Source organism: Symphalangus syndactylus, chromosome 1, assembly GCF_028878055.3.
Source record: "Symphalangus syndactylus isolate Jambi chromosome 1, NHGRI_mSymSyn1-v2.1_pri, whole genome shotgun sequence".
Taxonomy (NCBI): Eukaryota; Metazoa; Chordata; class Mammalia; order Primates; family Hylobatidae; genus Symphalangus; species Symphalangus syndactylus.
The window spans coordinates 87,102,240-87,123,508 of NC_072423.2; the positions used below are offsets into that span (position 1 = coordinate 87,102,240).

General features: G+C 38.6%; 2 protein-coding genes across 11 annotated transcripts in view; one reads left to right on the plus strand and one right to left on the minus strand.

Moving 5' to 3' along the window:
* Positions 1-5,713, minus strand: part of LPXN (leupaxin) — a 50,177-nt gene extending 44,464 nt beyond the window's left edge. For 2 of the 9 annotated variants that reach the window (XM_063628384.1, XM_063628309.1), the window contains exons 1-2: positions 3,506-4,926; positions 2,929-3,176 (exon numbers count right to left, since the gene is read on the minus strand). In XM_063628384.1, the coding sequence (XP_063484454.1) occupies positions 2,929-3,039 (111 nt within the window). In that variant the 5' untranslated portion in view covers positions 3,040-3,176; positions 3,506-4,926. Of the gene's footprint in view, positions 1-2,540; positions 2,719-2,928; positions 3,177-3,505; positions 4,927-5,074 lie in introns of those variants that run through there. The other 7 variants (XM_063628340.1, XM_063628405.1, XM_063628442.1 and 4 more) reach the window with 7 other exon arrangements.
* Positions 5,714-6,055: 342 nt separating this feature from the next.
* Positions 6,056-21,269, plus strand: part of ZFP91 (ZFP91 zinc finger protein, atypical E3 ubiquitin ligase) — a 42,851-nt gene continuing 27,637 nt past the window's right edge. For both annotated transcript variants that reach the window (XM_055259364.2, XM_055260091.2), the window contains exons 1-2: positions 6,056-6,396; positions 11,841-11,869. In XM_055259364.2, the coding sequence (XP_055115339.1) occupies positions 6,056-6,396; positions 11,841-11,869 (370 nt within the window). The remainder of the gene's footprint in view (positions 6,397-11,840; positions 11,870-21,269) is intronic.

Below are 21,269 nucleotides of genomic sequence, written 5' to 3' on the forward strand. Positions count from 1 at the left end.
CTCCATCTCAAAAAAAAAAAAAGAAAGAAAATAAAGAAAAAAGAAAACTAAGGTAGAAAAAGAAAGAAAACTTTTTGCCTCAGATTTTTATTAGCCAGACCCCACGCCAAATTTGAGAATTTCAAATTTTTATTCTGCATCTTTCAATTAAGCTAGAGCCCCTTTCTTTTCTATTTTCTAAGCTTTGCTCTAACTAGAAGCCAAAGATCCTCCTGAGCTCAAAATAAAAAGCCATTTACAATAAAGATTATAAGAGAGAGGAAACCATACCACTAAGAGTAGAAAGTTGCCCTCAGAAGCACCAGCTAACCAAAGTTATCAAAACCTTTCTTTCTGGGTCATGAGTTATAGGCTTTTCTCTTCCTGTTTCATATGAGTGTGCATATCACCAACACTCTGAGGTTATTATGCCTTTTGCCAGATTTTGTAATTTGAAGATGACTAATTTCAGTATGACAAATATGGGATTCCTGGACAGTGGGGGTGGGGGAAGCGGGGACTAGACTGAAGACTCTATAATTCTTCTCTGTAGTCTTTTACTGTGGAGATGAAATAATATCAATATTAACATGAAAGGAGTAAAGTGAGGTCTCTTAGGAGTCTCTGTGGGTTGCATGGATTTCATTCGGAGGCAGAATCTGCTCCTGGTTCCTCTTTATCTATCATGCCTAATGCCTACGTAATGAGGGTTTAGGTAAAACCTTCTGGGTGTATACAAGCTGCTAGCCTCTGAGGCACTACTGCAGACAGGAAATATTTGCTCACTTGAGCCAACCTGTCCTTGATGCCATTTCTCTGCCAGCAGGAAGAAAGATCCTCACCAAGTCTCAAGTGTAGTTACTGGGCTGATGACAATTTGAAGAAACTGCTGAAGTGTAGCCATCAACAGCCTGTGGAGATGCAGCCAACTGGATAATCTGCACAAATGTTAGCTTCCAGGCTACTTGGTACTTTCTGTATTTCCGGACAAGATTTATCTAACATTTAGCCTGCTCAGGAGATGCAAAACAATATAAATTTCTGTTAAATCTGGCTTACTTCATTGGCCAGAACACCAGAACCAATAAACATCTAAAATAAGAGAGCACCTTGTTGCTTAGTTTTGGTGTCAGGTGTTCCCGACAGTGACACTGAAAAAGTCATTTTGTTTTTCTTAGTTTTCTCATCTGAAAAAGAAGTGGATAATACCTATTTCAGAGGGTTGCTGCAGACACTAAAATGATTAACATATGTAAAAATGTCTAGTTTTTGCTTGACTTACTAAATAAGTATTAGTTTCCTTTTGAATTATTTGCCATGAAAGCCATTTGGTGTCTCCCCTGCCCAAAAAAAAAAAAAAAAAAAAAAAAAACCAGAAAGAAAAAAAGGAAAAAGAAAAAAGGTCCTAGCCCTAGTGGAACTCAAGCAGAAATTCACATATTCTCCCAGCACTCACGTAGGATAAGAATTAGAATTCTACCCCAAGTCCAAAAAAGAGTCTGGCCCATTATCAAAATAGACTTTACCTCTAAAGCAGTTTGATATTTATTAAATGCTACCTTTTTCTCTTCATTAACATCTCTTGCCTCCTGGTAATTTGCCCTTTACTTTTCCTCTGTTTCTCCCGCTTTGAAATCACACACCATTTTTTTTAAGACAATGTAACAATGTGCAAGATAATTTTTGTTGCTGTTTTTTGCACTTTTGACATACCCCATCCCTAAACACACCCCAAACCAGGACACTGTGGAATTAATATAGTTTGGAATTTGGGTATAGTTTAGTGACTCAGTGTTAGTTAAGATGCTGGCAACAGATGTTGGCAAAGGCTATGGAATGAGTTCCAAGAATGACAAACCTTACATTACTCCAAAGGTTTGAAATCCAGGATTTATCTGGTTAATGTGGCTAATAGTTCCACTGCTGGTTTTAATTGCCTTAGAGTGGAAGGAGGTGTTATATTTTCAGGCCACAGTAATCTCTTCCTTCAGAATTCTTCTGAATAAAAAGCTTAGCAACAAAATCACTAGAGTTAGAGTGCTATGCCTTCTTGATTTAATACTAAAACATGGAACAAATGAAACCACTCTGGCCTTTTTCCAACCTCTACAGATCCCTCATTCTCATACTTCTAGTCCATCTTTTCTTCCTCATAACATCCCAACTCCCTTTTTGCTCTTTCTTTTCCTCCTCAAATCACATCTCTGCATTGTCTTGCTATGTGGCCACCTTATGATCTCCAGTGACCTCCAAAGGGCAAAACGCCCATAATAAGACAATTGCAGTAACAATCCAGTCCAAAAGTATTTGCCAAGAGTTTATTCTGCGGTTAGCACCAAACTCTCCATCTATTTTGCCACTGCAAACAGTGAACCCGTAGTTCCCCAAAACAATCATAGTTCCTCATGCTTCACTCTTGGCAGGGCTGAGGACAGGAAAGAAGTGAAAATAAAATCTTCCATTACTACCCTCAGTCTAGCCAGAAGTATACCCCACCACATAAGGAGATGGCAGCCAAGTCTTCACTCCCTCGGAGTTTCTCCTCCAAGCTCCTCACTCACCTAACTCTTCCATTGTCCTACATCCAAGATGCTCTTGTCTCACAGGCCGTGAGGAACAGCTTTGGCATGTGCTGAAGAAGAGGACCGCAAAGGAACTGGATGAGACAGCATAAGGCGGCCTCTATAACCCTTTTTGGTTCCTGTATTTGCTTAGCACTTCCTCTCTTCTGATTTGGTTTTTTTTTTTTTTCATAGGTTACACAGTTTTAAAAATGGGACTGACATAGAAAGGTAGATAGTAAGATTTGCGTTATGGCAGTGCATTGGCCAGGGTGATAAAGATTCAAAATTCATTTTGCAAAATTTGAGGACCTACTCTGTGCCAGGATTCATCTTGGATTCATGGGAATGGCAGACTTATACTTGGGTTTTTTCCAAGTGTACGTACCCCACTCTGAGCATCTTTCTTTTTTTCTTTTTTTTCTGTGAAGCTGGGAGACCACAGAGGCATAGTCTTCTTCCTAAAATTTCCATCAGAGTTGACCAGCATCCATTTCATTTTGTTGTCTTATTTATTCAGAAATTACGCTTATCTGCTTTCCTGCATGGAATGTAAATCCTTAAAAGTAGGGCAGAAGTGGATTCATGCTTGGATTATCAGGGCCTGGTTTACTCAGTGGTCCCAAAAGCGAACATCTATAGGGGGTCACAAAGAAGGAAGCCAGGTTTGACACCAGATGTTAAACTGTGTGTATCTCAATTAAGCATAATCCCTGCCTAGATACACTGCCTTATAGCAATTTCTTTGGAAAGTGACACTGAGGTTAACTCTTCACCTTTTTTACCACTGTGATTTATTCACCTTGAAAGAAACATTTACAAAAGGCCTACTATAAAAAGGCAATATGTAAGGAATTATAATTATGGCCCTGTGAAATAGATTTTTCCCCTTTTTTACCAATGGTGAAATAGGTTCATGTAATAGCAACTTGCTAAGATAATTAATTGGTAGCTTTGCTACTTACTATAATTGCAAAGTCTGCGATCTTTCCTCTACAACACAGTAGCCTTTTTTTTTTTTTTAGAGACAAGCTCTCTGTCACCCAGGCTGGCGTGCAATGGTACTATCATAGTTCAGTGTAACCTCCAACTCGAACTCCTGGACTCAAGCGATTTGCCCTTCTCAGCTTCTGGAGTAGCTGGGACCGTAGGTGCATCCCATCACGCCACTAGGTTAGCTTAAAAACTATTTTTATTTTTTATGTAGAGGGTGGTCTCCCTATGTTGCCCAGGCTGGTCTGGAAGTTCTGGGCTCAAGGGATCCTCCCACTTTGGCATCCAAAAGCGCTGGGATTCTGGGGGTGAGCTACCACATCCAGCCCACAGTGGCTTTTTTTTTTTTTTTTTTTTGGAATAATTCATTCTCCATTCCACTGTCTGTACATTTTTTTTTTTTTGAAAGATTTCTCCTCTGTATTACTTTGAGCATCCACTGGATGTCAGCACTGTTCCTTCCAAAAGTCTGCTCACTGCAAACTCAATCTTAAAAAATTTCCATTGACACTATGCCAATCGATTATTACAACTGAAAATGACATTAGCCCTATGAAAATGCAAAATACTCAGTAGAGAATATAAAACATTTGTCTAATATGAAGTGGTATCTGAGTCAAAGTACTGGAAGGAAAAATGTACTTCAGCACTTGTCTAGTTTAACTGAATATTAATGTGAAATTTAAAATTGGATCCCCAGATCTTGTTTCCAGCTTCTTTCTTTTGGGACTTTTAGCCCTGGATGCCTTATTTTCCAGAGGTAAAGGATGTTCTTGCAAATCGTTCCTTGATTGTAATGGATGAAAAGAAAAAAGAAATGGGAGAGGCCCACTGCATCACCAACTGCAACGGAAACTCCCTTTGATGAATCAGGAAGACAAATTAACGTCACACGCTAGTGTGCAGAAAGGTAACTTCTGATAAAGTTGCTACTGTATAAACCGCAAAAGCAGATGGCTTCCGGCCGCAGAGCTTAAGAGACCCTTCAGCTTCTCGGTGTAGGTCACCAGAGTCACGTCACGCTAACAACCCTTTCGCCTCCCTCTAGGTCAGGCACTGCATCCAAGTTAAGCAACCGACGCCGGCTCCTTGGTGTCCCAAAAAGGTCTAGTAGAAAAAGCAACTTTATAATTCGTTTCACAGATTTGATTAAGAGCCAACTGAGTAGTGGGCCTTGTGCTAGGGCTCCGAGGACCCGAGGACCCCATGGAACCAGATTCAGTCCCTGACCTCTAGGAGCTCACAGGTGAGTGACTCACACACAGGACGACGAGATCAATAATGTAGACATGAACGCTGGCTAGCCAGTCCCAGAGGAGGTGTCATCTGACCAAACCAAGGTAAGTCTGGGCAGTTACGCAGACACCCCGAAAAAGGCACAACGCCCAGATAAAAAGTAAGAAAAAGTAGGAAAAACCCTCCCATCAGACCAGCAATTGGCTCGACGTTTGAGCCCGGATGTACGGCACGCGTCGCGACCTAACCCGGAAACACTGCCTCCCGAAAAAAAAGTAAACTCTAGACTGCGGAAAGTAAACTACCTTTCCCGTCGTGAATCAGTCAGAACCTCCCGGCATCCTCTCCACCTCTGGTTTCCCATCTATTTTTCCTAAAGCCTAGGCGAAATAAGACTTCATCTCCCAGAAAGCCTTTGGTTAAGTTAACGGTGCGCATGCGCCAAGAGGCAGGCCCTCGTTGCCCCCATAACCCCGCCTCCGTTTTGCCGCCGCCATTTTTTCGGAGACTTTCATCCGGCAACCGACGGGGCTTTTTTTCTTAAAGGAGAAGCGACAGCTCAAAATACTACCCCCTTCTCCGCGCAAGATCTGGCGGCGCTGGGGACAGAAAGGCCAAAGACAGGAAAGTGGGGTAGGGTGGAGGCGGAAGAACGCCCAGGCTACTTCTGCGGCCTGAAGAAGAATAGAAAGAGCCCTTGTGGTATCAGTGGCTCCTTAGGGAGGCAGGTGCGCGCGCAGCCAGTCTAGGGCTTGTGTGAGGCGGGGAAAGAGGTGCGATTTCTTCTCACCCGCCTCCCTCGCGAGACCTGCCCCTCGCACTGCCCCTAGCGCGCATTGAACTCTGGAGGGGGGAAAAAGGTCACTTTGGGATTGTCGCGAGACACAGCCGTTTAACGGTGAGAACGGGTGCGCGGGGAAGGAAACCTCGCGCGCTCCCTTTTAGCCGTTTCCTGATTGGCTGAAGGAAGGGGTGGGGGAGGGAACCTGGGACGCCACTGCGTGTAAGACCGCGAGGGGCGGGGCGAGGAAGCCTGTCCTGTTCTCCGATTGGCCCGCTGAGCGTCTGTGGCGGGCGCGCGCGCGCCGCCAGCAGTAGAGGACCTTGAGTGGCAGGGGTTGGGGGGGGCGCCCTCGGAGCCGGGCGGAGGGGAGGGGGGAAAGAGGAGCGCAGGGTGAGAGTGAGCCGCAGGCTTCGGGAGGCGAGGGGGCGGGGGGAGCAGCGCCGAGGCCGCCGCCTCCGCCTCCGCCGCCTGGGACTAGGGGGTGGGGGACGGACAAGCCCCGATGCCGGGGGAGACGGAAGAGCCGAGACCCCCGGAGCAGCAGGACCAGGAAGGGGGAGAGGCGGCCAAGGCGGCTCCTGAGGAGCCCCAACAACGGCCCCCTGAGGCGGCCGCGGCGGCGCCTGCAGGGACCACTAGCAGCCGCGTGCTGAGAGGAGGTCGGGACCGAGGCCGGGCCGCTGCGGCCGCCGCCGCTGCAGCTGTGTCCCGCCGGAGGAAGGCCGAGTATCCCCGCCGGCGGAGGAGCAGCCCCAGCGCCAGGCCTCTCGACGTCCCTGGGCAGCAGCCCCAGGCCGCGAAGTCCCCGTCTCCAGTTCAGGGCAAGAAGAGTCCGCGACTCCTGTGAGTAACAGTCTTTCAGGCGGTGGGAAAGACCCCCCTCTGTCCGTACGCAACCTTCTCGGCTCCCGTAGCGCCTGCTCCACGTGACATCCTGCCTGGTCTGCCCCCTGCCGGCTCCGCACGCCAGATGTGTCACACCGTTTCCCCGGGAGCCTTCATGGCTCTTCTCTGCGCCACCCTCCTCGCTCCCGTACCCTCGCCTGTCGGGCCGTTTCCCCACTCCCCGAAATCATCTTTTGATACACCCCTGCACTCGCTAGTGATCCACCTCCTCCCTGCCACCCGCAGGCTCATCCCTCTTTCTGGCATCCGCACCCCCTTTGTCAACCTATCCCTTTCCTTTAGGCGGCTCTCCAGTATTACATCACATGCTCTTTAGGGAATCCACAGCCCGATCATAGCCTTCAAAAATGTGTCCCCCCACTCTTCGCGTTAGCTCAAGAGCCAGCTGTACTAGTATGTTTATGTTTTTTTTTTTTCACTTTTCTAAATTTTTACAACCCTTCTCATTCTTTTGAGAAATCTGCTACTTATTATGGTCGGGGTAAAAGCCCACTGCTACGATTTTAAGTATGGAGTCTTTCACGTAAAATTATTTGAGTATTCTTTAATGTTTGTTTTTACTAAGTAGCATATGTTTTATCTTTTTGTTTCGTGTTTTTAAATGTAGGAACTTCATCCTTAAAATTAGAATCATCTGAGAGGAATTCCTTTACCTAGACGTAATAGAGGAAACATGAACAGGTGGCCAGGAGCATTGTTTTAAATTGTTCGTTAAAATAATACTCATGTTAAGAATACTGAAGCACACAAGTTTGTAAATTGTAGAAATTAATCACATTAACCATTCAGTTCATGACTGAAAACATCATTAGTGACCTTTGACTTTTGAGTGAAAACAAATTAGTTAAAACAGAGAAAATTGACGTGAGGGGGAGTCAGTTTTAAGTGTTCCCTTTCTTCCAGTAGAGAGAGTGGCAAGGTTTGACTTAAACCAGACCTAATAGATTTAAAACTTGAAACAGACTTTGTCCAAAATTAAGAGTTAAGCCTGTGTCTTGGCATGCTTGCCTTAGAAGCCTCTCAGAAAGAGAAATAAAATTCAGAGGTAATCATATTGTGGTATTAGATATGCTTTCAAATTTTTGAATGTCCGCTAAGTTAACGTAATTTAGAGAATTTATTGTAAGAGCTGCAGTTCTGTCGACAGCAAAAATCTGTACTTAACAGATTCAGCTGCAATTAGACTTCTAATTGCTGTAGATGCATTTATCTTACAAAAATTTTATAGTTCTATATTGTTTAATCTCATAAATTTGAAAAGATACATGTATATCATTGACCTCATTTGGCTATGAATTCCGTGAGCAAATTCCTTAACCTACCCAATGCCTTAGTTTCCTTACCTATAGAGGGTAATCTCTACAACGTGAGTTTGTGAGAATTAAATACAGCTTGTGAAGCGCTAGACACAATGCCTGTTGTAAATACTAAGTACAAGTTGCGTTTTTCAGTAATGGTGAGATGGTAGATCCTTGAGTGGTTTGTAGTGATGTTTTTCATGTAAATTATGCAAAATATGATATTTTCACTCTTTAATATTACTATTCGTAGAGAGAGTAATACTTAAAATATTTTTAAAATTTCCTTTTATTCTCACCTACCCCTTGAAAGTTAAATATACCTATATCTCAAGATAATTATGTCTAAAATGGTACCTGCCGTTTAATTTTTTTTTTTTTTAATTTTTTTTTTTTTGGAGATGGAGTTTTTGCTCTGTCGCCCAGGCTGGAGCAGTGCCACGATGATCTCTGCTCACTGCAACCTCCACCTCCTGGCTTCAAGCAATTCTCCTGTCTCAGCATCCCGAGCAGCTGGCATTACAGGCGCTCGCCACCAATCCGAGCTAATTTTTATAATTTTAGTAGAGGTGAGGTTTCACCATGTTGGCCAGGTTGGTCTCCAACTCTTGACCTCAGGTGATCCACCCGCCTCAGCCTCCCAAAGCGCTAGGATTACAGGCGTGAGCCACTGCGCCCAGCCTGCTGTTTAATTTTTGAAGGAAAATAAATACTTTTTATCTAAAATAGTAATTTTACCTGCTGTCATGATTTATTTTTGCCCTAACTCTTGGCAACAAAGTACTAGTGACGCTTTAATTCCATATAAATGTTACTGTTGTATATGGATGAAGATGACTTAATTAAATTCCTTCCTTTTTTCTGCACAATGTTCCTTGTGGGGAGGAAAAAATAAGTCTGAATTCTTAGTGCCACCCCCCTCCCATCCAATATCATTAAAAAATAGTAGTGACAATGGTATTCTTCTTTCAGCCCCAAAATTATTTCTTGACTGTGTTTTTGATCAGGTTGTTAAACAAATTTTCATCATAATAAAGTTTTTGTTACACATTTTTACCTTATTCCATAATCTGGAAATCAAAGGAATGCTAAAGCATTTTAGCTTGGCAAACTTGTTTGATCAGTATCTGGGCCTGGTACTATGCTGAACTAGGTGGTAGAAAGAAAAATGAGACATGGCCCTCATCTTCAGGGACCTTGGGGTGTAAGGGAGAGATGCATTGATTAGTGGAGATAAGTCAAATGTGTGTATGGTGTAAAGATTTTCAGTCATAAAATACATTTTAAGACTTAATTTTTTCTATGTAATTTAATCCTTTAAGATATTTCAAGAGGTTTTGAGTCCAAACTCTGGTCTAGTATCTTTGACTTTGAGTCATTTCTGTTTTCCAAATGACATTTTGAAAATTTTAAAAAGGAAGGTTTATTCTGTATAACTTACTTGTTCACGCTAGTCCTTTTTCCATATCCCAGCATTTCCCTGTATACAGTCTTAGTAATCAGCTGTTTAACCTACATTTGATTCTCTTAATTAAAGTGATAATAAAGTATACCATAGTTTAAAAGGTCAAGAAATAGATTTGGATTGGTTGAAACCTTTGTTCCCATTGGAAGGCAAAATAATAGAGTGGATAAAGCATTGGACTTTAGTCAGAAAGTTTTATGTTCCAGCTTTGTACTATGCAGTAAGTGGCCTTGAGCAAGTCACTTAACCTCTTCATTTATAATTGCTTCATTTATAATTGATATTTTATGGATTTGTGAGATGAGCTTTATAGTTCCATATTTAGCTTAACAGTTTTTATAATCTGATGTTTATAACAACTTCTTTTTACAATGAACTATTTAGGGGTTATTGGGAAGAGGAAATAGTTGTGGATGAAGGGGAAATAAAAATTTTTCATTGTATGTGCTCAAGAGAGGCACAGAGTTAAATGCTAGAATCGTGATAAATTGAAGCATAGCTAGTAGGAAAAATAAACCAAATTTGAAGAAAGTTTATGTATCCATGCTAACAGTAAGACTGATGATCATTTGCTGTATGTTAGCCAGTAAATTACAGTTATTTCAAGTGCACTTTTATATACTCTGTATATATTATATATAAATATATATTATATATACTAATATTACTGTATATATTATATACAGTAATATATATAATATATATAGTAATATATAGTACTAAAAATTAAAGTACCATTAAAGTATTTCCCAGCCAGGCGTGGTGGCTCACGCCTGTAATCCCAGCACTTTTGAGAGGATGAGGTGGGTGGATCACCCGAGGTCAGGAGTTCCTTAATTTTTGAAGTAAAATCTAGTAGCATTAGTATAGTAGTTTTTGTCTATGATTTTTTTCTGATTCATCCATGCATTCTGCTAACAGGGAATGAAATTGTCAAATTAAGACTAGGTTAAAATGTGTAAGTCTTCTTTTCATTCTTACATATAATAGCCCTTCGTTTATCCTGTGCATTTCAGAACTTAAAACTTTAGGGACAAATACTTTTTAAAAATTCTAACTTCGCTGTTGAGTAACCATATTAGCTAATACTGAGTATTTTTAGATGTCTTCCTTCAGGTTCGGATTAAGGAAAGTAGTTTTATTTTCTGGTATATGAATTCCATTTTTGGTATATTTTCTTGCTAAAATTAAAACAGTAGTAAACCTTTAGGTGACCTTTCTTGCTGTTTCCGTTTTGAAGGTCATGGATAGTGAGGATGAAGAGGTGGTAATACTCTGAATTGAAAAAACTTACAGTTCTTTGGAGAAGCCTTCAGTTGTACAAGACTGAAATCCTGAGTGATCAGGATCTTAATATGATAGAAACATTGAACCAACTTTCAAGGTTTTTGGGAAAGTTTGTTATATAATTTCTCAAAAATTTAGCAATTATTTTTGTAGTTTTTAAAGATAGGATGATTAGCAGTTATGGTGTGTTAATTGGGACATTGGTAATGTGATTTAAAATAAAATTATAATGCCAGTCTTTTTTTAAAAAGTATGGAACAAACAATGATAACTATTCTTTCTAAGTAGAATAGATTTTTGTATTACACTGTGGCTTCTGTATTTGTCTGGGTATTTATAACATAATGTAACATAATAGAGTCTTCATTAGGTTTACTTTTGGGAGGAGCAACAACAAAAAAACTTTGTACTGTTCAGAGATACTCTGTGGTTTCTGTAAGATAAATGTTCAGGGCCTGTTGATTTTTGAATTTTAGTAGTAAGTATAGGAAGTTCATTATACTGTTCTCACCAGTTATGTATGAGAGAAATTTTTCTGAATTAAAAACCTGGGGATATGTCTGATTTTTGTTGTTTTGGGGGGTTTTTAAAAAATCTCAGGCTATAACAATTTTTAAGCTCTTTACTGTTGCTTTTTAATTTGTAAAGGGCAAGTTACATTTACTTGTGAGGTCCATCTATTGTCTTTTTACAAGTAGATTTTGATTTGGTCTTAACAAACAATTTTAGGGTCTTTTTAACAGTTCATTGAGTTTTTATTATGAAAATTGTTAAATATACACAAAATAGGGAAAAGAGTATAATGAAACTCCAGTATTGATCACCTAGCTGAGATTTTGCCGTGCTTGCTATGTCCATCCTCCCTGTTTTGGCAGAAGTATTTTAGAACACATCCCAAACATTGTCATTTCATCTCTAGTTAGTACATTTATATAAAATAAGAATGTTTTCTTATATAATCACTTAATATAACAAAATTAGTAATATTTTCTTTGTATCAATATCTTAGTTAAAAACAGGTGTTTTGAATGATATTCTAGCTCTGTGCTGTCAGTTATGGTAGCCACATGTGGCTATTTAAATTTACATTAATCAAAATTAAAAATTCACTTTCACAATTACATGAACTGTTTCAGGTGCTCAGTGGCCACATGCGACTGCCATATTGGACAGTGCAGATATGTTTCCATCACTGCTGAAAATTCTGTAGGGCAACACTGGTCTAGATGCTTTCTTTATCACTCTGGAGGCGAACCTGAAAGAGATAAATATTTATATTTTCAGAAAATGTGCTAGATTGTTCATTAATGTTTGATTCTTATTTCTTTCAGATGCATAGAAAAAGTAACAACTGATAAAGGTAAGACTTGGTCATCCTTACCTCTAGCATACATTACACTGATTATCTTATAATCTGTTAGAAAGCCTCATCATTCAAATTGGTTCCCATTTAAAAGTAATTTTTACTTGGTAAAAAATTGCTGGAGTTGTTAGAATCTATTTAAGACGACAGCAGGTTTGGATAAAGAGTATATTGGCATTATTTAGAAACCTAATAATGACAAATCAAATTGTTTGATGGTAATTTATAGTAACTTTCTTAAGCCTTTTATTTTTAAATGAGGTAACAGACTGGAAGGATACACAGTATACAGGTGAAGTGAAGGCAAACATTTTTATGCTAGTGGAGATACAGATTAAAATTGCAGGGTGAAGAATGCTAAGTGTTCTAAGAATTCAGCCTGGTGAATAATTAAATTAGGTCAATATTAGGTCATTTTCCTTTAAATCTGAGTATTAGCACACCAGATGTATGTATTATAGTTTTCTGTTTTCCTGGATTATGGCAGGAAACTAATGTTCACTTTTTCAATACCTTTTAAAATACTTTATTCTGGCTTTACAGATTAGGTTATTAAAATTGCCCTAACATGTTGGACCAGTTGCTTATTCGTTTCATTTTTGTTTTTTTCTAGTTTTTGGGTGTGTTCCTTGGTGTTAAATTCAAACACACAGCATCCTCCTTAAAACTGAACAAATACACTTTTAGGCACATTTCATTTATTGTGTGTGACCTTGACCCAGGCTTGACACAGCCAGTTTCCAAACTCCTAGAATCCACCTAGTATCTGAGAGTCAATTCGCTTTTAAGGTCTACTTATACCATACTACTATTTTTATAAAAGAATATATGTATATGCATTTTATATATCAGTGTATGTATTACATGTACATGAGAATCTTAAGATTTTTCTGTTCTTGATAAAGAATTCGAGAACGTATAAGGCAAGTTTAAAGCCTGGATTTTGTGCCATATGGAAGAATGATAGTGTAATTTAAGAACCAATAACTTGAATTGGTGGTGGCTGCTTTGTAAATAATTAGGTTTCAATGCTGAGGTTTCTTATTTCTCTGAATTTTGGAATCTGAATCTAATATTTCATAGTATACCAGGCAGAGGTTTTTCATACCTGGCTTTTTTTTTTTATGTAGAAACCTTTGCATGATTATTTTGTCTAGCAAGTTTTTTGTTCCTGTTGTTGTTACTTAGAAAATAGGTTATGTCTGCCAAAAATGGAAGGGCTTACATTTCTTATTCAGAGATCAATTTGCAGATTTTATGATCTAGAGAAAATGTAGAGACAGGTAACAAGTCTAGAGCATTCTGATTAAAACAAAAAGCAACCTGCTTTTGTCAGAGCTGAAATTGCCTTACGGTCCAAAGAAATCACTGTGAGTTGCCTTGAGGCGAACTTGAAGAAAGGTGGAAATTTGGAGCCCTTTTTGGAAAGAAAAGTAGATGACCTTTGGGTAAATGTCTTTTGTTTGTTTGTTAAGTAGAGACAGGGTTTAGCCAGGCTGGTTTTGAGCTCCTGGCCTCAAGTGATCCGCCTGCCTCGAGTGTAGATGTCTTAAACTAGAAGTTGACTTATTGGCATGTTTTGTGGTTGTGCAGCTGTGGAGAGATTAAAACTGCATTCTGGATAATTTGATCCGAAGAGCAATCCCACTTTACTGTTTAAAGGCCCTGGATCTAGATATTCTCAAATGCCAATCTTCATCTCTATTAGTTTACCTATTAAGGTAGCTGTTCAACTCTATGAACAGTAGATAGGTATATAAGAACTGTAACATTCATACAAGATGAATGAATAAAGAAATGAAGGCTCGGGTAGTCACTTTTTCCAGTTGTGTTTCATATTTAGAATTCACCTTAATTACTTTTCTTCTGGTCATTTAACTTCTCAGTTATTCTGTTACTCTGGAATAGTCCTCATGTTCAGTTTGCTAAATTTTAACTGAAATAACTCATGTTCATTTCAGAAGTTAAGGGTTTTTCAAAACTTTAAACAGGTTTTATTATTTAGAGGTAAGACTGGCCTTCTGTTGTATTAATGCTGAAAAGATGTCTTCAGGATTGTTTTTACTCTTATCTACTCAAACCATCTAGAAATTGTATGCCTTCTTTGAGTTGAAGGGAAGAACCTTTGACATACACATAAACAATATTGCACACACAGAGTAGGCAACTTTCCATGTTTTTAAAATTAAGTTGCAAAGTGCTACATTCATTTTTTTCCAACTGAAATAATAAACATGAGTATTAGTTCCTGTTTTTGCTACCCTTTTTTAACCGTGATTGGTATATAAAACAAATGGAAAGCTACTATGCTAAAATAGTGTTAACTCATTCAACAAGTAATTGTTGAGCATCCACTATGTGTCCGGCGCTATTCTAGGCACTGGATTCTACTGGTAATCAAATAAATGAAGAAGTCAAAACAGTGTAATAATGTTTGATGTAGTTGGAGTTGGGAAAGCTGAGTTTAGATGAAATGATAAGGGAAGACCTTTTGGTGAGGTGACATTTGAGATTACACCTGAATATGCAGGTAGTTAATTTGGACAAGGAACGTTCCACACAGAAGTTAAAAAGGAAAAAATATTTCAAACTTGAAAGCTTAGTTTACCGCTGGCAGAGGATTATCTTCATCACTGTGGAGTTTCCAAGAGTGTTAGCAGAAATCTTAAGGGATGGAGATCTAGTTCCTTTTTAACTTGGCTTTATGTTTTCATTGTTTCTCTGTTTTGAACCAGTGTTTTACTTTGATTATAAAGTAAAAGAATGGTCTACCTACATGTAATTTTTAGTTATCCCAGTGTTCATTTTAACTTACTTCACTTTCTAACCTCTGACTAGACATGTAATGAAGCCTGATTTTTTTTTCTCCCATCTGTTAATGTCCTCAGTGAGGAATAATAGTTAAAACTGCTTCTCAAGATAAAACATAAAAATGGAGACCGGAATACCTTAATGTTTATTAAAGTATGTTTTAAGTGTTTAATGGAATGATAATAAATACTGTAGAATCCAGTAGATGTGGGCAGTGCTCCAGTTATTAATTAATGTTAGGTTATTTATTGCAGAACTTTTCAGAAACTTTGATTTTTGAGTAATGTGCAGTGTAAATACCAAAATTTTGCAGCGATTACCTAACCTATTTGAATTATAAGACCCCCTTTTTAAAGAACATTTCGTAAAACTGGAGTTTACAGAAAACATACTTGGAAACACTGCATGCTTGAAAATTGGATTGTATAAAACTCTGGATCTCAACCTTTTATTCAAAATCATTTTACTCTTTTCAGTTGCTCTTATGAAATAGTGATGTTTGACAGTGATTACTGTGAGTCTCTGACTTGTGTAGTCAGGAAAAAAGAAGTCAGTCATCAAATAAACTCATAACAGATATCAGCATTTACTTAGATTATTTGGAGCTTAACTGTTAAGTATTTACCTTATCTAGTTTATCATAATCAGCATACTATCTGTAATTATTACTAAAGTTATTAGTTTATTTTGATTATTTTTCCTCCTGTCTGGATGACATCTTCAGTTTTTTTCTTATATTGATGCAGTCTAATTTATAGCTTATGCCTCTGTGCACCATTTTTTAATATTAGAATTAATTTGTTATTAACAGTTTTCATAGATTTCAACAGTTTTATTTTTCATGTATTGAAATATCTTTGATTATCTTATCCTCTCAAATCAGTCTTTTGTATCCCATTCATCATGGCCTCTTGTCAACTTGCAACCTCAACATAACATTAACTGTTTTTACTTCCTTTACAGATGTGTCTCTTTTATAGTATACTTTTTTGTTGGTTTTTCTTTCTTTCTAGTATATTTAAAGAATATTTTTATTATTTCTAAAAATACAGAAGACACATTTTTATGCTTTTTTTTCCCATTCCAGTGAGAAAATCTAACTTTTGTAATTCTTACCATTTGCGTTTGTGTACAAAAGGAAGAATTGAGAAGATACTGAGAACATTGTCTTCACAATTCTTTCTTGAAAGATTTTGAATCTCCTTCCTAATGACCTAGTTTTCCTAGTCAAAATAAAATCTTGTAGGTTTTGAATGGAAGAAGAGTTCTGGAAGGAAAATCTGTAGGTGAGAAAGGGCGTGTATAAGCCCAGTCTTAACACTCAGATAGGCTTTTAAGGTTTTTTTGTTGTTATTTGTTTTTGAGACAGGGTCTCATTTTATTGCCCAGGCTGGAGTGCAGTGGTGTGATCATGGCCCACTGCAGTGTTAATCTCCTGGGCTCAAGCCATCCTCCTGCCTCAGCCTCCGAAGTAGCTGGGACTACAGAAGTGTGCCGCCATTTCCAGCTAATTGTTTTTGATTTTTTTATAGAGACAGGTCTCACTGTGTTGCCTAGCCTGGTCTGGCTAGGCAGTCCTCTTGCCTCGGCCTCCCAAAGTGCTGGAATTTATAGGCATGAGCCACTACACCCGGCCTGTTAGTTTTAACTGAAATATTCCCCTTTACCAATTAAATGATACTGTTCTAAATTTAAATGTAAGTTAAAAACAACAACAACAACAAAAGCCTCTTTCCCTGGCTTCTCTTAGTACTACTGAGATTGGCTAATATTTCAAAGCAAACTTTAATTATTTATGGAAAACAAAGTGCAGCTAATGATAGAAATACAGAGTAGTTCAGTTAGGTTTCAGAAAGTCAAGTTTCTGACAATATAATGTTCAAGCCTCAAAGGCTAAATACAGTAGATAGGCATTTTTGTTTGTCCTTCCTTCCTAATCTTTTAAGGTAGCAGTAACTGTATTATTTCTGTTAGTATGAGAATAATTTACTCAGACATCTTGTTCTATGTTGGGTATGGCCCAGATCCTTTATTCCGTATTGCTAGTTCAGACATCCAAACCTCCTTTGGTTCTTTTTTTCCATTATTAATTTCCTACAAATAAAGATACATGTCACTTATAATATGTGAATTGTGATGCAGGCTTAAAAGGCTTGTTCATCAGCTTATATCAGTTATGGGATTACCTATCAGGTAAATGAGTCTTAACTTTATAATAATTTGCCTATTACAGTTCAACTTATTGCCATCTTTGACACAGTTATAAGTTTATTCTGCTATATATATTATTTTACATTGAGATCCCTTTTCCTGCCAAGACCACTTGAGAGTTAAAGCAGAATGCCCTGATAGAAGAAAACTGAAGCAGAGGAAACTTAAAATCCTTAGTGGGGAAACCCATATTCAGCCAGTACAAATCCAAAACCTTTAAGAGAGACTTGTCTCTACATGAGACTTGTCTCTATATCCTCATTTTGAAATGAGCCTTAGTGGATGAGAATCTGTGACAAAAAGGAATTGCCCCCTGACTGTTAAGTTCAAAAAAGAAGAAATTCCTCTGAATTAAAACCAGCCAGAATAATTTAATGCTATCCGGGCAGAGGCTTCTTTAGCTTCATAACAAAACCATCTAAAAATTCAGTGGCTTAAAACACAGCAATTTATTATTTACTGGTTGGGCCGTTCCCCCCTCCTCATTGGTCATTCAGTTCAGACTTGTTTTATATTATGGTGGTTGCAGCACAGTGTTCCAAAATCCTGAAGGCAGTAACTGCAAGGTGCCTTGAAACCACCCCCACAGTATAATCAATCAATTGTATTTCTGTATATTAGCAACAAAAAATAGAAAATTGAAATCATAAAATCAAAATAAAATTTATATTAGTATTTACAACCCTATAAACAAGATATACTGCTCCATTTACTTAGGTTTTTAATTTTACTCAGCAATGTTTTGTACTTTTCAGTGTATAGGTCTTTCAAATTTTTTATCCCATTTATCCCCGAGTATTTCATATTTTTTGATGCCGTTAGCTTAATCGGGATTCCCACTGTGTTTAAGAGTGGGATTGATTCTTTAAGAAAGAAGAGGTGCCTAGATGCTTTGTGGATATCCAGTCATGGCTACTATACATTTATATTCTATTATTTAACCATTACCTAACTGAAGGGCATTTGATATTTCTGGGTTTTTTTTCCTGAGATTACAGGTGATTTTTAGAGAAATTCTATTAAAATGTACCATACGTATACAGAAATGCACATATTATAAGACATATACATGTACTCTTGTTTCTCCTCCCCCTTCTTTATATTATAAGTGGGCAGACCCAGGGTGAGCCCAATTATGTAACCACTTACACAACTGAAGAAATAAAACATAATTGTTTTGGAAACTCCCTTACGCTCCCTCAAGTCAACCGCCCCCAAGTGTAACCACCATTTTGACTTTAAATAGCCGAAATTAGTTTTGCCAATTTTTGAATTTTACATAAGTGAAATAATACAGTAGGCACTCTTTTGTGTCTGGCTTATTTTGCTCATCATTTGTGACAAGTGCTGTGTTTGTCATAGATCGTTTATTTTAGTTGGTGTATAGTGTCCCATTGTGGGAATATAACCACAGTTTAACTGTTTTACTGTTGATGGATGTTTGGGCAGTTTTCAGTTATTAGTCTTTATGACTAGTACTGTGATGTATATTTTTGAAATATAGTGTTATTGGGATATGATTTATATATCATAAAATTCACCCATTTCATATGTACAATTTAGGGATCTTGGTACATTTTATGAGTTGCACACCTATCACAATACAGTTTTAGAACTTTTTCTTCACCCTGATGATGTCTTTCATGCCTATTTATAGTTAATCCGTATTCTCACCCCCAACCCTAGGCAACCATTAATCTACTTTCTATCTGTATAGATTTGCTTTTTTCTGGACGTTTTGTATAAATGGACTCAGACATACAATTTGTGTTTGTATATAGGAAGCATTGCATGCAGGCAAGACAAATTTGTATCTAGAGTCTATTCCAGTAAGAACAAAGCACTGCCACTTCCATGATGGAAGTGGTCCAATGTAGCGAACCTTGCACCAGGTGAGCTGGCTGATCACCCCAGGGAATGGTGCCATATCAGGAACTCGGTGTTGGTCTCCACTGCTGGCACATTGGGCAATTAGCAGTGGCTGTAGCCAGGTCAGCCTGGGTTTGGTTTTCAGCAATCTCAGTTTTGCAGCTATAGTAGGTAAGTATTGTTTTCAGGAAAGACACAGAAACTTTGAGGTCATTTTTGTGGTGCTTGAGCTGGGAATTTTAACCCCTGAGCACTGTTTTTTTTTTTTTGAGATGGAATTGCACTCTTGCCCAGGCTGGAGTGCAGTGACGTGATCTCGGCTCACTGCAGCCTCTGCCTCCTGGGTTCAAGCGATTCTCCTGCCTCAGCCTCCTGATTAGCTGGGATTACAGGTGCGTGCCACCACACCTGCCTAATTTTTTGTATTTTTTAAGTAGAGACGGAGTTTCACCATGTTGGCCAGGCTAGTCTCAAACTCCTGACCTCAGATGATCTCCCTGCCTCAGCCTCCCAAAATGCTGGGATTATAGGCATGATCTACCGTGTCCGGTCTGTACATCCTTTTCTTTATCCACTTTATGTTTTCTAGTTAGGAGCAACCAGCTAATTTCATTATATCATTACTTTGACCAGAATTTTCTAAGGTATCAAACATATGATCTTTAAAATGAAGGAAATTCTGTCATTTTTGACAACATGGGTGGAACCAGAGGACATTATGCTAAGTAAAATGAGCCAAGCACAGAAAGATAACACTGTATGATCTCGCTTATGTGTGTAATCTAAATAACTGTCTCATAGAAATATAGTTACTGAAGGCTGGGGGGTTAGGAGGTGGAATGAGGAAAGGGGAGATGGAGATGAAAAGATACATACAGACTTTCAGTTAAATTGGGAGAGTGGGTTTTAGTGATCTATTGCACTGTGTATTAGTCCCTTTTGAGTTGCTAGAAAGGAATATGTGAGACTGAATGATTTGTAAAGAAAAGAGTTTTATCTGACTCATGGTTCTGTAGGCTGTACAAGCATGGCACCAGCATCAGCTAGACTTCTGGTGAGGCCCCCGGAAGCTTTCGCTCGTGGTGGAAGGTGGAGGTGGAGCAGGTGTGTCACAGAGCAAGAGTGAGAGGGGAGGAGGGGCTGGGCTCTTTTAAACAACCAGGTCTCACATGAAGCAATAGAGAACTCACCTATTACCACAGGGATGGCACCAAGCCATTCATGAGGGATCCACCCCCATTACACAAACACCTCCCACATCCAGTATTGGGGATCACATTTCAACATGAGATTTGAAGAGGACAAACATCCAAAGTATATCACACTGCATGGTGACCACAGTGAATAATAATGCATTACATATTTCACAGTTGCTAAGTTGGTGAGTTGATCTGTTCTATTGTTTTGAATGAAACTCTTATTAAGTTTATCCATCTGTCCCCAGCAGCCACCAGATGCTCAGAGAGCACCAGCAGGTGATGCAACTGCATGGGTCCCTTTATCAAAACTGTATACTTAGGCTACAATAAATTTATACACAAATATTTTTCTCTGCTCTTTCCTTTTCTTAAACGTGTCCTCAATGTTAGTGCTATACTTGTAGATATGTCTTTCATGCCCCAGAAGAAGCGGTATGAACAGAACAAGATTGTACTGTAGTTGTTTTTAATATATTTTGTAATGCAAAACTGCTGCTGGAAGAGAGAAATCAATGAATAAGCCAGATGTTAGGGATAGCCAAAAACAACACATTTCATAAATATTGAAAATGATCCATTTTATATGAACCAGGCTAAATCTAGACGATAATAGTTTGTTTTTATGTGCTGACAATTCCCAATTTTATGTTTGTAGCCCACCCTGTCCTTTGAACTTTAGGCCTGTTGATGTTTTACTCAGCAGTAATCTCAGACTTGGTCAAAGCAGAACACATATTCTCTCTAGTGTCTCTTCAAGAAACAAAAATCCCTGATCTTTTTCTTTGTTTTCATCATCAGTCCAATTGTTCAAGTCAGAAATCTAGAATCCCAAATCCTTGGCATCTCCCTCTATGCCTGTTAAGTCATTCTCTAGTCCTGTCTCGTCTGTTTCCTAAGTATTATATCTCTAATTCTTTCCATATTCAGTGGTATTACCCTCTTTAAAGCCATTATTATCTGTTGCCTGGCCTATTGCAGTAAGTTTTTAGCTGGTCACCTAGCATCTACTCTTGCCCCTACCTAGCTCATTGTCTAGCCTGCAACCAACATGAACATTAAAAATGCAAATCTGATCATGTCACCGTTCTGTTTAAACTCTGTCTGTGGCTATTAGGATAAGATCCAAAATCCTGGAAGGACTTTGTTGGACTTTTTCATGCCTCCTCGGCATGATAAATGATGGGCTTTGTCATGTTTTCTCTGCTCCAGTCATATTTATCTTCTTTCTTTTAATTCTCAAGACATATACATGTACTCTTGTTTTTCCTGCCCCTTCTTTATCAGCTAGCTACCACTTATTCTTCAGA